This window comes from Hyaena hyaena, unplaced genomic scaffold (assembly GCF_003009895.1).
Source record: "Hyaena hyaena isolate Hyena2069 unplaced genomic scaffold, ASM300989v1 scaffold_528, whole genome shotgun sequence".
In the NCBI taxonomy this organism is placed as follows: Eukaryota; Metazoa; Chordata; class Mammalia; order Carnivora; family Hyaenidae; genus Hyaena; species Hyaena hyaena.
This window is the reverse complement of record NW_024081158.1, coordinates 213,026-230,490: the sequence shown is the minus strand read 5'-3', so window position 1 is coordinate 230,490 and position 17,465 is coordinate 213,026. Positions and strand designations below refer to the sequence as shown.

At 38.6% G+C, this 17,465-nt stretch overlaps 1 protein-coding gene across 3 annotated transcripts in view; it reads left to right on the top strand.

The window, feature by feature from the left end:
• Positions 1 to 777: 777 nt before the first annotated feature.
• The window catches only part of LOC120247486 (EF-hand calcium-binding domain-containing protein 1-like), a 24,162-nt gene continuing 7,474 nt past the window's right edge, over positions 778 to 17,465 (top strand). For 2 of the 3 annotated variants that reach the window (XM_039255436.1, XM_039255435.1), the window contains exons 1-3: positions 778 to 1,683; positions 11,241 to 11,396; positions 12,663 to 12,767. In XM_039255436.1, the coding sequence (XP_039111367.1) occupies positions 1,536 to 1,683; positions 11,241 to 11,396; positions 12,663 to 12,767 (409 nt within the window). In that variant the 5' untranslated portion in view covers positions 778 to 1,535. The remainder of the gene's footprint in view (positions 1,684 to 11,240; positions 11,397 to 12,662; positions 12,768 to 17,465) is intronic. The other variant, XM_039255437.1, reaches the window with a different exon arrangement.

The window sequence follows — 17,465 nt, the reverse complement described above, 5'->3', positions numbered from 1 at the left end:
TATTATCGAATTAGAAGCAACTGTTATTAGACTGAGGAAGAAGTGACCTGGCAAAAAAAAAACAAAACTATTCTTTCCAGACTGTGTTGACTGTCTGGGAAACACCTTTTTGATTGCTTCTGTGATGGTAGCCTTGATAGTCTTCTTTCTAATAAGGTATGGGAAGAAAATTTGATAGGGTAATGTTACATGTAAGTCACTGACATATCTGCTTTCTTCTACCAAACCACCCTTTTTCTTCAATAATTTTATACCAATTTTATAAACACAGGGCATGTTATTTGGATAATGATGCCAAGGTGACTGCAACAAAATTGATGAGTGTCTGAATCAAAAAATTGAATTTTTCTCAGTACTTTCTCAGTCTAGTTGTTCTGGATTCATTTGGTTGCCCTTAGTATACTTAGGTGTTTTAAATACCATAAGAGTGTCCTGAATTGGCTTTGACTTTATCCAGAGTGTAGGTTCATATTCCTCCAGTCAAGGTGTGCTAAAAACCTATTGCCTAATTTTCTTTCATTTCATAGAAAATAATAGACTAGCCTCAGAGAAACTGAGAACAGTTACTCTTCAGACTTAAGTGACAGGCTTCACACTTTTAAAATATTACCAGTTTTCATTAATTCATTCATTAATTCAATGAATGCTCATCTAGTGTTTCCTAAAGAAAAGTTTTGGGAAAGCTTTTTTGTTCCAGTTGTATTTGCCTTATTTTATTTCCTTACAAAATTTTTTTAATTAAATTTTTTTTTTTGTAATCTCTATACCCAACATAGTACTCCAACTCATGACCCCAAGACCAATAGTTGCACGCTTCTCCAATCGAGCCAGCCAGGTGCCCTATATTTGCCTTATTTTAAAATTTATTTTTATATTTTATTTACAATTTGTAAGAATATTGTGTCCTAAATTCTCAAAATCATTTTAGTACATTTTCTTGCCTTCCTGTAGTGAAAGCTGGCACACAGACTAGGAAATGTTTGTTCTCTGTATTAGGATTTGACAGTAGAGTTAGAACAGTTGCCCTTTTGGCCAGCTTTGGCAGAGTTATACCAGGCTTTCTTACCAGTCAGTCAGATACAGAAGTTGGAGGGGTACTAGTGCGGTTTGACATTTTTCTAGGAGCTCCCAGATTGAAGTCCCTTCTCATGAGAAGGTGCTTAGAGTTTTTAAAGGAGGTTATATAATCTTTGAAGGAGCTATTTATAGCCTGGAAAAATATTTCCACTTAAGACTAAGGTCTTTATAATTTTATTTAGTTATTATGTGTTCAGACAGGAAGGAAACATTTTCAACTATAGTTTGTGCCGAGGACGTGTAAATGACAAGAATATCAAGTACCACTCCTAAGTGGTGCTTAGCCCTAAAAAAAAGATAAGGAATTACTGTAATATTTCAGATGACAGTAACTTTCATGGAATCACTGCATTTGTATTGGGTAATAATAACCGTAGTTGCATATTTTTCCAATCACCTGAGAACCTTCTGCGGTTGCTGGAATGTTGCCATGATCACATTCTGTTGGGTATAGAGTAATGAACTGTGGAATCAGTGACAACCCAAGACAGGTAGGCTTGGACCCAGGCTACCTGAGAATTCTACAGTGTGTTGAAGCCACACTTGACATGGACCAGAAGACTCTGAAGAAACTGGTGGACTCCATCAGTAATGCTGTCAAAAACTGTAAGTACTAACCAGATATCCAACACTGCCTGAACATCTTTATTCAATCAAGTGGAAACATTGATAGATATCTTGGACATTAACGAGTTCTTTATAACACCCAAAATAGAGTTCCTCTAATTTCTGTCCAGTGTTTTAGCCATTTAAAAAAATAGATCATGAGTGAATTTACAAGATCCCTGTACTACACTGAAAAAATTTTAATCAGGTGTCCTAAAATATATTTGTGTATGTGGAAAGAATAATTTGGGAATTTATATGACATATATACTGAAGGATTATCTGCCAACCAAGGACTGACTCTGTTAACAGTCTGAGATTTAATAAGAGATTTCGAACTCTGAGGTTTACCTGACCAATCCCCTGAGTTGAGTTCTCTAGCACAAAACCCATAGAGGCAGGGGATTGATAGAGCTATAAGAAGATATTTTAGATGTTGAAGAAACAGCATGGTACTTTGCATATAGCAAGTGTTTATTAAAATTAATGTAACAGATTTGGGGGAGAATCCTTGTCCTCACAGACCTTAAAAAATAAACTTACGTATCTTGTCTCGGTAGGCATGACAACAAAGCAGTCCTGAGATCCATTCTGACAGTGTCTCTAGACTTTGAGGAAATGACTCTTTATTTCAGACATTAGTATAACCACATTGTTGGGCACTTCCATTTTTCTGTGTGTGTCCTCAGTAGGATCAGTACCTCCCTAAGAATCTCGTTGGTAGACTTAAGTTTTCTCTTATTCCAGTTGGATTTTAAATGATCCTCAAGTACTTCTAGGGTTTGTTTTTGCAATCCTGCTGTCCTTCAACCCTTAAAATCCATCAGGCAGATTTAACCAATCTTGAATGTAATATCTGTTGTTATTTGCTGTTTTTTTTGTTGTTCTCTCCCTCTCTCTCTCTCTCTCTCTGTTTTGCTTAGAGAGAATGGTTGTTTATTTGTAATTTCTTTTTTAATATTTTTTAATATTTATATTTGAAAGAGAGAGTGTGAGCAGGGGAGGGACAGAGAGGGAGACACAGAATCCGAAGCAGGCTCCAGGCTCTGAGCTGTCAGCATAGAGCTTGATGTGGGGCTCAAACCCATGAACTGTGAGATCATGGCCTGAGCTGAAGTTGGACACTTAACCAACTGAGCCACCCAGGTGCCCCTATTTTTAATTTTAAGTTTGTTTATATATTTTGAGAGCACGAATGAGGGAGAAGTAAAGAGAGAGGAGAGGGAATCTCAAGCAGGCCCTGTGCTGCCAGCACAGAGCCTAATGTGGAGCTTGAACCCATGAAGCTGTGACCTCATGACCTGAGCCAAAACCTAGAGTTGGATGCGTAACCGACTGAGCCACTCAGATGCCCCTATTTGCTGTTTTCTTAACAGAACCTGAGTATTAGAACATTCAAAAGGAAATTTGCATACTTTAAAAATCTAACTCCTTTCCCGATCCAAATGAAACTACTTTTAGTGTGCTACCCAAATGTGTGTTTAATACTATTTGTTAGAAAACAATTCTCTGAAAGTATAGGTAATATAGGTAATGTAAGTAAGGAATATGTAATACTAGATCAGGCCCACTTCCCATACAGTCTTCCTACAAAAAAGATACTGAACAGGGGCGCCTAGGTGGCTCAGTCGGTTGAGCATCTGACTTCGGCTCAGGTCATGATCTCACGGTTCGTGGGTTCGAGCCCTGTGTCAGGCTCTGTGCTAACAGCCACCTCAGAGCCTGGAGCCTGTTTCAGATTCTGTGTCTGCCTCTCTCTCTGACCCTCCCCTGCTCACACGGTCTTTCTCTCTCTCTCAGAAATAAATAAAACATTAAAAAAAAAAAAAAGATACTCAGCAATTACTTCAAAAGAGGAATGAGTTGCATTCCTTTTGCAACTTTGATGCTAAATTATGATCAAAAGTTCAGTGTAACCAGATTACTATTGTATATTCAGATTATTCACAACTCATATTTATTAAACTCTTCATTGGGGAGAAGCTGTGCTAAATGATTTATGTTCATCTTCAAGTCTCAGAAAAAAACCAGTGAGGTAGGTAAAATTTTCCACATTTTCAGAAGAGGAAAGAAACCAAGTCTTAGATTGTCTAAAATTACACTGAACTTTTCTGGTAGAGGCAGAGCTAGAACCCAGGTAAATCTGATGCCATTGCCTACACTCCATCTTCATTTCTCAGTGCAAATAACAAACATTCTAGACTCTCATGGTCATTCTGTATGGTACTGTCCCATAGTGAATGCAAAATAAAAATTGTTGAATTCAGCTCAGTTCTTGAGTCCTTCATTTGAGACCAGGATAGACACTGGCCTCTTGTGACTGGAATTTTGGTTTTTTTGTTGTTTTGAGATTTTATTTTTAATCTGTACTCCCAACCTGGGGCTTGAACTCACAACCCCGAGATCAAGAGTTACATGTCCTGCTGACTAAGCCAGCTGGGTGCACCTAGAACTTGGTTCTCTATGGATAGCAGTGGGGAGGGCTAACATCTAGCACCACCTTAGCCTTCCCTTCTCAAGAAGGGAGAGGTGGGTGGCTTAGTTGGTGGAACATATGACTCTTGATCTCAGGGTCATGAGTTTGAGCTCCATGCTGGGAGTAGAGTTTACTTTGAAAAAAGAAAAAAGAAGGGACCATGTTACTATTTGTCTTGGTGCACAAAGTTCTAGTTGTCCCATGTGCCAGAAAGTTGAGATGGCTTTTCTTGGGCTTCGCTTTAAAGTTTCTTAGGAGGGGGGGCGCCTGGGTGGCTTAGTCGGTTAAGCGTCCGACTTTCGCTTAGGTCATGATCTCGCGGTTCGTGGGTTCGAGCCCCGCGTCGGGCTCTGTGCTGACTGCCAGCTCAGAGCCTGGAGCCTGTTTCAAAGTCTGTGACTCCCTCTCTCTCTGCCTCCCCTGCTCACGCTGTCTCTCTCTCTCTCTCTCCTAGAAATAAAAAAAAAAAAACAAAACAAAACATTAAAGTTTCTTAGGAGGGAACCTTCATAATTTACTAGGCCCTCATGTGCCACATGGCCTCTTGAAGTCCCAGCTAGATTGCATGACCCTGATCCTCTGCTACTTTCAGTTACCTCACAAAGCAGGTATTTGTTGATTTTTTTTTTCTTTTACACAGCTCTAGACTATAAAACGTTGTAGAGCTGCATTAACCAGTATAGTAACCCCTAGCGATGTGTAGCTCTTTATTTACTTAAAATCTTTTTAAGTAATCTCTACACCAAAGGTGGGACTTGAACTCCTGACCCTGAGGTGAAGAGTTGTTCCATTCTCAGCTGACTGAGCCAGCCAGGCACCCCAATTTTTATAAAGTATACGTGTGGCTATTTAAGTGTAAATTAAGTAGAATTTTTAAAATCTTTAGTGGCAGTGGCAGATCATTAACTTCGGGCATAATAAATGGCTTCATGTGTGTACAACCTATGCATTGTCACAGGGCCCCAAACTTAGTTTAATGCTCCACTAACACTGACTTAAAATTAATGTTTTGAATGACGGGCCCATGTTTTCTTTTCATTGGGCCCAAAAGTTCTGTAGTTGATCTTGGCTTATTCATAGTATGGTAGGAGTATCTCCAGCATCAGAATCACCTGAAGATTCTTCCTGAAAATGTCGATTCCTGGATACCACCCTAGGGACATTTACATATCCCTGTAAGTAGAGCCAATCATCCAGATTGCTCACTCCATGTATTCTTAGAAACACTCAAGTTTAGGGTTTCCTGATGAATTCCTAGTCTTTCCCAGGTGAAATTGTAATTCTATCAGACTAATTGCAATCTCAGCCTGATTGATTCTGAGTTAGCAATTGACCCAGTCTTTTTCACACATATTGTTGTATAACCAAAATTTTTACACTTACATAGATGAAGAAACTTTTTTAAAGCTCAGTGAAGAATTTTAAAACTTCCTAATAATTTCATTTTGTTTGACTCAAGTTATTATTTTGGCATCTAGAGCTTACTTTGGATTCTGTCTCATCCAGTATATTCCTTTACCTCACTGGTTTGCAAAGAGTTGTTATAATTTACTTAGCAAACATTTATTTGAGAGCCTACCATTGTGCTTGGCACTACTGGGTACTGAAAAGATAATTCGCATAAGAATAAGGTTTTTGTTATATGCCTTCCTAAAATCCAAATATTTTGTCTTTTTTAAAAAATGTTTGTTTGTTTAGAAAGAATCCCAAGCAGGCTCTGCACAGAGCCCAACACAAGGCATGATCTCACATACCTTGAGATTATGACCTAAGCTGAAAACAAGAGTCAGGTGCTTAACCAACTGAGCCACCCAGGCACCCCTAAAATCCAAATACTTTGTGAACTGGATTCTCTGATCCACTCCTACCAGAAGGTGGAAATGTGTTCATTCTAGTATGATTTCCCCTTATGAATTCATGAGTCCCTGAGTGTTCTTGAATTTTTTAATACAATTAATCATCTCTTCTGGGACTTAGCCCAGGACCACCTATAGAGTCAGTGGTCCAGTATTTGGCTTTCCCGTTATTTGTCACACATTACATGGACCAATATGTATACATATATAGGTAAGTATACATACATATTTTCCAGCTTTGTCTGCTAAGAGGGCTTAGAAATATTCCACTGTACCCATCCCAGCCCCCGGTTATGTATTGGACTTAGAAATACTAATCTCCCAGTAGTAACAAGCACACCCAGTGCCTAAACCTTGGTGTCTAAATACCAGTCTCCAATAAAAAGATCCAGGATTCCTTGAAGAAATAGCCGCGCAGAGTGTAAAGGAAAACCTATGCTATATCTGTGTGTTTCTCTTTCACTCTAACACTACTACTCATTTATACTTCTTGACACTTCTAGTCTCCAACTTCTAGTCTCCAACTGTGTGGTTTTTTTCAAGTTAAGGAATTTTCTGTGACATCAACCAGTTGTCCTACAATTTCTCAATTCTGTTGCTACCTGAGATGGCATCAGGTCCCACAGGTTGAGTTCAGTTCCACAGAACTGTCTCCCACTTCAGATGCCCAGAACAAGTCCAGGTTGTTAACTGCCTTTCTGACTAACTGGCTATAAATTGGAGGCCCAATTAATTTGTTAGAGCAGCTCATAGAACTGAGGAAAACTGTTTACTTAATAGATTACTGATTTATTATAAAAAGATGTGATTTTTAAAATACAAGGGTATAATCAGGAACAGACAGATGGAGGAGATGTGGGAAGGGTCATGGAGCTTCGATTCTCTCTCCCAGGACCTTCATGTGTTCACCATCCCAGAAGCTCCCTGAACACTTTGGGGATCTTCATGGAGGTTTCATGACATACTCATCATAGGTCATTAACTCAGTATCTAGCCCCTCTGCAGAATAGCTGAAAGTTCCAAGCTTTTAATCATGGTTTGGTCTTTCTGGTGACTGGTTCCCATCCAGGAGCCACCAGTAGTCACCTCCTTAGAACAAAAGATTCCTATCTCTCCTGATGTTCTAAGGGATTTTAGGGGACCAGGGTCAATGATTAAATTGAACAAAAGATACTCCTACTGCTCACATCATTTAGGAAATCCCAAGCGTTTTGGGAGCTATGTAACTGGAACCAGTATATATATTCCCTGTTACCTCACTCAAGGAAAATACTAGATTGGCCTGGCAAGTAGTGCAAAAAAGCAAAGAAGTGAAAAAGCCAATAGGTTGTGTGATGTGAAACAGAAGAGCCCAACTTGAAAGCTCCCAATGGTCAAAACTGGAACAATTTGAGTAAGGTAATAACAGGAATTGTTATAAAATCCCCCTTACATAAATAATTGAGTAAATAAATGGGGGGAAGACCTCTTCCTTTCAGGAAAATTCCAAATAATAGTACAGATACTCCTTCCCAAGGAATGGAATTGCATTTTCCCTGAGAGATTGGCTTCCAAAGAATAGATTGTGGAAAGGAAAAATAGCAACTATGATTGAGAACCTTGTAGAATAGCTTAATCAAGTGATCAAACTTTTCAGCAGTTAACCTTGTATAATATGTATCCCCCTGACATGTGAGAACAGCGATTTATCTCTAGAATGCTTCCCCAAAACCCCTAACCACAATATATTTTGCAAAACACATTAGACAAACCCAAATTGAGGAATATTATTTAAAATGAGAACTCAAGGTTGGACCCCCCTGGGTGGCTCAACTCTTGATGTCAACTCAAGTCATGATCTCATGGTTTGTGGGATTGAGCCCCTTGTCAGCTCCATGCTGCTTGGGATTCTCTCTCTGCTCCTTCCCTGCTCACGGCCTCTCAAAATAAATTAAAACTTAAAAAAAAAAAGTCATGAAAGACTGAAAACTATCACAGGTTGGAGGAGACATGACAACAAAATATATCCTGGCTTGGATTCTGGAACCCAAAAAAGAGCATTAATGGAAAAAGTGGTAAAATCTGTAGTTTAGTTAATAATGTGCCGTTAGTGTATTCATTTTGACAGTTGTACTACAGTTCTGTAAAGTTTTAACAGAAACAATGGAAATTGCATGGAAACTCTATCATCATTGTTTTTCTTAGGTAAATCTAAAATTATCCCAAATTAAGTTAAATAACATGGGCCAATCTCTAGCACCTCACAATTCTCACTACCCAAGATCTCTCAAATATAGATCCTTGAAAACGCGAGTAAGGTCTTTAGCTATAATGAAATGTGAGCTTACATGGATAAAGCTCAGAGAAAACTAAAATCCTTGATAGCTGTGTTGAGTAACTTGTTAATACTTGACTCTTAAAACCTCCCTTTCCTCAAGAGGAAACTGTTGGTGCTAATGTTTGCACTCAGATGTTAATTCTCCATCAGAGTTCATTAAGCAGGACTACTTTCAGGCAAGCATTAACATACTCTGCACTTCATTTGTCACCTGAGCCTACTTTTTCTCTGTATTTTATAAGAGAAAAAAATGCTTTCCATGTTTTTGTCCTCAGAGCAGCTGCAACCCGTTCTGTGACCTAGCCTTGAAAAGTTACTCTTCCTCGGGGCGCCTGGGTGGCTTAGTCGGTTAAGCATCTGACTTTCGCTTAGGTCATGATCTCGCGGTTCGTGGGTTCAAGCCCCGCGTCGGGCTCTGTGCTGACTGCCAGCTCAGAACCTGCAGCCTGTTTCAGTCTGTGACTCCCTCTCTCTCTGACCCTCCCCTGCTCACGCTGTCTCTCTCTCTCCTAGAAATAAATAAAACATTAAAAAAAAAAAAAAGAAAAGTTGCACTTCCTCATTTCCACTGAACTCTACTGGTTGAAAGTCACAAAATGCCCTCCTAGTTTCAAGTGAAGGAGACAGATCCCATCTCTCAGAGGAGTATCAAAGTCATTATAGGAAGAGTATATGGGATGGGACAGACTATAAAATTGTTTTGGGGAAGACACAACCTTGTCACATCTGGACTCATTCATAAGGTAGTTTCAAAAATCTACTGCCAAAGTGATCCTCCTTAAGTGCAAATATCCTGTTAACTTGCCAGCCAAATTTTTTCAGAAACTTCCCATTGTAAAGTCAAGTCTGCCACCTCGCCACACCAACCATCAGGCGCTAGCTCTCAGAACATACTTTGAAGCTGCCTCTTCTGGCAAATGCTTACCTTTGGCAGGCTCAAGTGACCCCTCCTCCTTGGGATCTTTCTTAACTTCCTGTGACCTCCCCCAGTTGATTATTCTTTCCTTTGGGTCACCACCAAACACCATCCCATCCATCATAGTGCTTGTGCTTTTTTTTTTTTTTTTTTTTTAATCTCTTAGCCAAAGTGTAACAACTTTGTGGGCAAGGAACCATTATGCATTCACTGACTGGTTGACAGGAGGCCCTTAATAAATTCTTATTGGATGGGTAAAATGAGCTTTATGCCATATTTCAGGGATTATAGTTAGACTGTGTAGCCCGAAAATCTAATCCAGTTCATAAAACAGTATTATTAGGTACCTTGTAATTGCTTGTTCTTTAGATTTATCAACCATTACCATAAGAATCAAGTCATTCTGACCAAAGTAGAACCCTTAATGTACACTGCATATTTGCTATGTGTTGTCATTGATTTCAGTTGGGTGACTTGAAATCATCTCAAAGCCAGCATCTAAATATTTCTCCCTACCTTCCCTATGAAAAGAAAAAAGGGAAGCAAAGAAATGGAAGAGAAAAAAAAAATGGTAACCAGCTTTCCTTTCTAGCTCTTCTGGTTCTTTCAAATAATCTTTGATTGATAGAATTGGACTACAGAAACTGAAGGAATCTCAGAGATCATCTAGGACAATACCCAGTTTTCATAGGTGAGGACTCTGAGGCATAAAAGAAGCTATCTGACTTGTCTAAGTCTGCTATTTAGGTAAGAAGTGGGATCCAGGCTCTTTAGTACCTGCAGCCCAGTAAATCTAAACCCTTAATTCTCAGTCCTGATCAATGCATTAGAATCACCCCTGCTCTTCTTTAAAAATACCCTTTCCTAAGTCTGGACTGAAATCAAAGTGTGTGAATACTGAACATTGCTATTTGAAAGTTAGTCACCATGTCCTACTGATTTTCTGCAATATCTCAGCTTCCTCCCACTTTTTTTACCGTTTAGGGCCTAGAAGAGTCAACTGAGGTCTTGTTTTTTAAAAGCTAATTCCTGGGCCTGATATTAGTGATTCTGACTTGGTAGGTCGGGCAAGGCTTGGGAATCTCCATCAAACAAACAGAGGAGAGGCTGTGGATTCTCTCATTCAGATGGTTCAGAGATGGTCCATTAGAAGCACTGCTCTGGTAAATGTAGTTGACCCTTGAACAACGTGTACCCCCTACAACACAGTTGAAAATTCATATATAACTTTTGACTCCCCAAAAGCTTACCTACCAATAGCCTACTGCTGACGTTACTGATAACATAGGCAATGGCATATTTTGTATGTTTTATATATTACATACTGTGGTCTTAAATAAAGTAAGCTAAAAAATACTTTTAATGGTAAAAAAAATACATATACAGTACTGCACTAGATTTTTAAAATTGCATTAAGTGGACCCACAGTTCAAACCTATGTGGTTCAAAAGTCAATGTAAATGTTAATTTTCTGACTAGGCATTCAAGGCCCTTTGCCATCAATCCATCCTCTTCAATCTTGTTTTTTCACTTCTTCCTAACTTGCTGTGTTCCCAATAAAGCATGATCAACTTCAAACGCAATGCTACCTCTTTCCTTTACCCATGTTCTCTCTCCCTGGAATTCTCCATTTTACCACTCCCAAAACATTCCTTCCTGTATAAATGCAATGCATTCTTCAAGTCTCTGTTCAAAGTCTACTCCCATGAAAATGGCCCAACTCCTCTTTCCCACACTCATTTCTCTTTCTTCACATGTCTGTAGTGATGAACATTATATTACATAATTTTTCATTTACATACTGTCTTATGAGACTCCTGTTGACATCTACCTTAATTGCGTAAGCCCTTAAGTAGCAAGTCATGTCATTCTTTTTTTAATCACTAGAGCATCTAGCATCATAGGAACAAAATAGCTGCTTAGTAAAAAAGTTTTAATAGGATTAGAGTACTCAGTAAGTCTTAAGTTTTTATTTGTATTTTCATTTTGCAGTCAAAAAAATTGAAGTAGAGTGTCTCATAAGACTTTTTCACAGCTTGGTGGAAAGAGCTAATGTAAGACTTAATAACCTTGGACTAGATCGTAATGCATTTCGAGCGATCCTGCACAGCGTATTTGGAATGACTGACGATATGCTAATGAACAGGGGTAAGAGCCTTAAGAATGGAAATGGGCCAAGCTGAAGTGGCAATATATATATGGTGTCTGTATTAATATGTGGCAAAAATATTTTTGTACAGATATATATAATTATCATCAAAGTCTTTGAATTTTTTAATGCCCAGCTAGAAAGACATAATTTTTGTAAGGCTGGCAGTATAAAACAGAGGTGATTTGATTGTGAGGATGACTTTTAATAAAAACTCACTCAAAGTTTAATATCCCATAGCTGTACCACTTTGAGAACTAACCAGTAATAAACTAAATAAGCTAGCAGTATTGTTGTGGATTTTAAATCATGATATCTTTGGATTCATATGCTGTAGACATGTGAATTATTAAATGACTTCTTTTTCCTCATAAAAATAAAGACTGTATAGGTACAAAAAATGATAATTACTCATTATACTGAAAAAATTAAATGACAAGATCTTATATTTAAAATAAATTATTTAATGTGATCCAGTTTCTCTAACACATTTTTAGGGTTCAATTTGAAAAGTTTTGACTTTTCAAGGTATATATCTTGAAATGATATTGATAATTGACATCATCCCTAAAAGAGTCAATAATACTATTTTTAAGTTTGTTTATTTTGAGAGAGAGGAGAAAGAGTTTGCACACACAGCAAGGGAGGGGCAGAGAGAAAGAGGGAGAGACTGAGAATCCCAAGCAGGCTCCATGCCAAGCACAATGTGGGGCTTGAACTCACAAACCATAAGATCATGACCTGAGCCAAGACCAAGAATGGGACACTTAACCAACTGAGCCACCCAGGCATCCCTATACAGACTCTTTAGAACAGAATTTTGCCACTTTTTAAAAAATGCATTTTACTTATTTTATTATTTTTTTTAAGTAATCTCTACACCCAATGTGGGGTCTGAATTTACAACCCCAAGATCAAGGGTCACATGCTCTACCTACTGAGCCAACCAGGCTCCCCCTTTGCACTCTTTTTAGAATATATATTATCACCTTCATTAGTTCCACTGTTGATCTTCTTGGCTCATAGTAACTGTACAGGATATCACAAGTGAGAGTCATCATTGATCATAGAGGAGAATTACTCTTTTCCTTCTACAAAAATCTGGGGAAAACATTTCCAGTAATTTTGACCTTTAAAGACTGACAAAACCTTTCTTCCTCCTCAATTTGGGAGGAAGGTTTTTAAAATCCTTTCATATATACATACTTTTGAATTATAAAATAGCTGTAAATTACAATACACTTCTGTGGTCTTTTTTCTTTCAGTATTTTTTGCATTTGACAAAGACCATGATAACTGCATAAATGTGAAAGAGTGGGTTAAAGGATTATCAGTGTTTCTTCGAGGGACTTTTGAAGAAAAGCTGAAGTGTAAGATTTCTATATGTGATTCCTGACTTAGTAATAGTGTCAGTTTTGTATTTAGTGAATGCTTAAACAGTTTTTAAAAATATAAAATGTTCTATACCAACCTTATTATTTTTTTAAATGTTTTATTTATTTCTTAGAGAGAGAGAGAGATAGACAGACAGAGAGTGTGAGCAGAGGAGGGTCAGAGAGAGGGAGACACAGAATCAGAAGCAGGCTCCAGGCTCTGAGCTCAAACCCACAAACTGTGAGATCATGACCTGAGCCGAAGTCAGACGCTCAACTGACTGAGCCACCCAGGCACCCCTGTCATGAACTATTTTTAAAAGGTTGCTATAGGGGCTCCTGGGCGGCTCAGTCGGTTAAGTGTCTGACTTCGGCTCAGGTCATGATCTCACAGTTTGTGGGTTTGAGCCCCGTGTCGGGCTCTGTGCTAACAGCTAGCTCAGAGCCTGGAGCCTGCTTCTGATTCTGTGTCTCCCTCTCTCTCTGACCTTCCCCTGCTCATGCTGTCTCTCTCTCTCTCTCTCCCAGAAATAAATAAAACATTTAAAAATAAAAATATAAACATAGTTTATGACAGCTTAAAAAAAATCAAAACAGATGAAATGGGTGGTCTGTTTCTTGGGAGAGTCCCTCCTTTAGACCTAGAGTCCCCAAACACTTCCTTAACTGGTTCTGTAATACCTAAATGTCACGAGGATGGGTCTTTGGGTCAAACCCAGGCAAAGACCAGCAAGTCAGTGTCAGTGTTTGTACCAACTCTGGGTTTGCCAGGCTGCCTCTGGGCTCAGCGGGAAATGTGCCTTGATATCAGGCAGTGCATAAGTCACAGTGAAGCCTTTCCTCGTTTCTTAATCAAAGAAAATGAATGTGAAGGATTGACACAAAACGAGATAAAACACACATTAACCACCAGACATCAGTACTCTAGTGTTAGAATTTGTGTATATCAGTGAAATGAGGAAAAAAAGGTTGAAGACAAAGAATACCCACAGGGAGAAGGGTTATAGAGGGAGTTTCCTACAGGAAAGGTATGTTAGTAATTCCAATGATAAAAATCTTCCCATTCACAGTTTTGCCTAGAAACGAATAGCTCTGGCCTCACCTCACCTGTACCATTGTTGTGATGTGTATTTTCTTGTTTTAAGCCTCTGGGGCCAGGTGTTGGGGTGAGGAACTTTGAAAAGAGAATAGGAACAAATTTTTTTAAGTTTATTTCTTTTGAGAGAGAGAGAGAGAGCAAGCTGGAGGAGCAGAGAGAAAGGGAGAGAGAGAAACCCAAGCAGGCTCTGCACTGTCAGCACAGAGCCCTGAACACACAAACCATAAGATCATGACTCTGGCCGAAACCAAAAGTTGGATACTCAACCAGCTGAGCTATCCAGGCGCCCCAAGAATAGGAACAATTTTAAATGGCAGTTTTCTAGGGAACAGTTGCTTAAAGTGTGAAATTGCTTATGAAAACACTGCAGAGTTCTGAGTAAGTAAACAAATTTTTACCCCTGTCTTTGCACTTAAATTTGTATTTGAGATGTTGAAAAGAAGATCCCTAAAGTTACACACACATTTTATTTATTTATTTTTAACATTTTAAAATATTTATTTATTTTTGAGAGAGAGACGGAGCGCAAGCAGGGGAAGGATCGAGAGAGGGAGACACAGAATCGGAAGCAGGCTCCAGGCACCGAGCTGTCAGCACAGAGCCTAATATGGTGCTCAAACCCACGAATCGTTGAGATCATGACCTGAACCAAAGTCAGAGGCTTAACCGACTGAGCAACCCAGGCGCCTCTTAAACACCCACTTTATTATTTTTTTAATGTTTATTTATTTCTGAGAGAGAGCGTGTGCAAGCAGGGGAGGGTTAGAGAGAGAGGGAGACACAGAATCTGAAGCAGTCTTCAGGCTCTGAGCTAGCCGTCAGCACAGAGCCTGATGCGGGCTCCAACCCACAAACCATGTGATCATGACCTGAGCCGAAGTTGGACATTCAACCGACTGAGCCACCCAGGTGCCCCTTAAACACACACTTTAAAAAATGATAGCAACGTTTTAAATTTTTTTTTTTTTCTAGGAGAGAGAGAGAGACAGCATGAGCAGGGGAGGGTCAGAGAGAGAGGGAATCACAGACTCTGAAACAGGCTCCAGGCTCTGAGCTGGCAGTCCGCACAGAGCCCGACGCAGGGCTCGAACCCACGAACCGCGAGATCATGACCCAAACGAAAGTCGGACGCTTAACCGACTAAGCCACCCAGGCGCCCCCGATAGCAACGTTTTAAAAGGTCACCAACTTCCTCTGACATTTATGATTTTTTGTTTTTGTTTCATTTTTTTCTTAATTTTTTCTTTTTTTTTATTGAGGTGAAATTGACATTCAACATTATGTGGGTTTTTTTTTTTTTTTTACTTCAGTTTAATTTTTCACAAGATAACATTGAAATATAGTTGCTACTTAGGGTTGTTCCAGCACTCCTATACAAAAGTCTCAGAAATGAAAAGCTAAGTTTTCGTAGATGTAAGTTCTTGTGGTAGTACTAATACATGGGGATAATTCCTGTGACACTGAACGCAGCTGTACATGATTGAATGCATCACACTGTCAAAGAATTTTCCTCCTCTAATCCCACTTCCTAAAAATGTTTCCTGTACATTTCAAGATATGTTAATTTGGGGAAAATACTCCTCATAGGGTTGAGCTGCATGTGATGAGGAAATGGTGGTGTTCTGAGCGAACAGTTGAGCAAGAATTCTTGAGACACCTTTGGTGCAAAAAGGTGGTTTTATTAAAGCACGGGGACAGGACCTGTGTGCAGAAAGAGCTGCACTGGGGTTGTAACAGTGACTAATTATATACTTTCAAGTTGGGAGGGGCTATCCCTAAGGAATTTGGAAGCAAGATTTCCAGGCCCTTGAGGGGCTAGTTATTATTGGGAAAAAGTAATTTACTACTGTCTAGTAAAACCTTAGTCACGAGACCCTTCAGATGTTTATCAGTGGGCCATATACTTGGAGGATATTTGCTAACATACAACTTTTGGGGAGTAGAGATAAAGGAACTTACCAAAGGAATTTTTATATATTAAAGAAGACTACGGGATCCTGGAGGTTGGGTTGATGATAAGATAAGATTGCCTTTTGTCCCTAGCAAAGTATTGACATATAGGCAGTTCAGTTCCTGGAGGAAAGTCACTCTGCCTATCTCAAGGATTTGTCAGTGGGCTGCAAGTTGTCAGGAAATTTAATAGTTTTTTTCATTTGCCTTTGTTTCCCATATCACATGTATGCTATAGATTGAAGAAACTCAACAAAAAGACACAGCTGATCTGCTAACTCTGAAATTTAATATCAGTTCTATTGCTTTTGCTAAAATATTTAACTAGATTGCAAACTCCAGAAGAGCTCCTTCACTATTCTATTCTCAGGACCTGAGTAAGGTCATCTGCAGCATGAATGAATGGATAGAAGTCCCAGAAGACCCTCTCCAGGGAGAGAGTGGTCATTTTGGATAGTACAAATGGGCAAACTCCCAAGGAGATGATGGACTCACTACACAGATATACTGAAAAATATTCTTTGTTAGCAAAGAACAAATTTATTTTATTTTCTTAGTTTTATTGAGGAACAATTGACATACATCATTTTATAGGTTTATAAATACAGATCGATTTGATTTACATATACTGGTAATGATTACCACAATAGATTCAGCTAACATCCATCTTCTCATATAGCTACAATAAGAAGAAAAATATAAAAGAAAAAAAAATTCTCCTTGTGATGAGAACTCTTAGAATTCACTCTCTTCTATATATCGTACATCAGTGTTAGTTATAGTCACCATGCTACATTCCTTTCCTATACATATTTATCTTATAACTGGAAGTTTGTACTTCTTAGCCAGCCATCTTCCTCTAGTTCCCCCTCCCTTCACCTGTCTACCTTTGGTCACCACAAGTCTGATCTCTTTTTCTATGAGTTTGTTGTTATTGTCTGGTTTCTTGTTTTGTTTTGTTTTTGTTTTTGGGATTCCACATATAAGGGAGGTCAAAGAGTGTTTGTCATTCCCTGTCTTAATTATTAGCATGATGCCTTCAGGATTCATCAGTGTTATTGCAAATGATAGAATTTCTTCATTTTTTATGGCTGAGCACTATTCTTATTTATATTTATTCATCCATTGGTAGAAACTTAGATTGTTTCCAAACCTTGACTATTATACATAATGATGCTATGAACATGGAGGTGCAATTATCTTTTTGAGTTAGTGTTTTCTTTACCTTTGGATATATTCCCAGACATAGAATTGCTGGATTATATGGTAGTTCTATTTTTAATTTTTTTGAGAATCCTCCGTACTATGTTCTATAGTGGCTATACCAATGTATAAGCCTTCCAACAGTAAATAAGGGTTCCCTTTTCTACACATCCACCCCAACATTTTGTACCTTGTATTTGGTGAGTTTTGTTTGTTGTTTGTTTATTTTGATGATAGCCATTCTCACAGGCATGAGGTGATATCTCATTGTGGTTTTAATTTGCATTTCCCCAAGGACTAGTGATGTTGAGCATCTTATAGCTGTTGGCTTTTCATTTATTTTTCTTGGAGAAATGTTTGTTTAGGTCCTTTGCCTATTTTTATTTTTTTTCTTTTTTGCTAGTGAGTTGTAGGAGTTCTTAATATATTGTGGATATTAACAC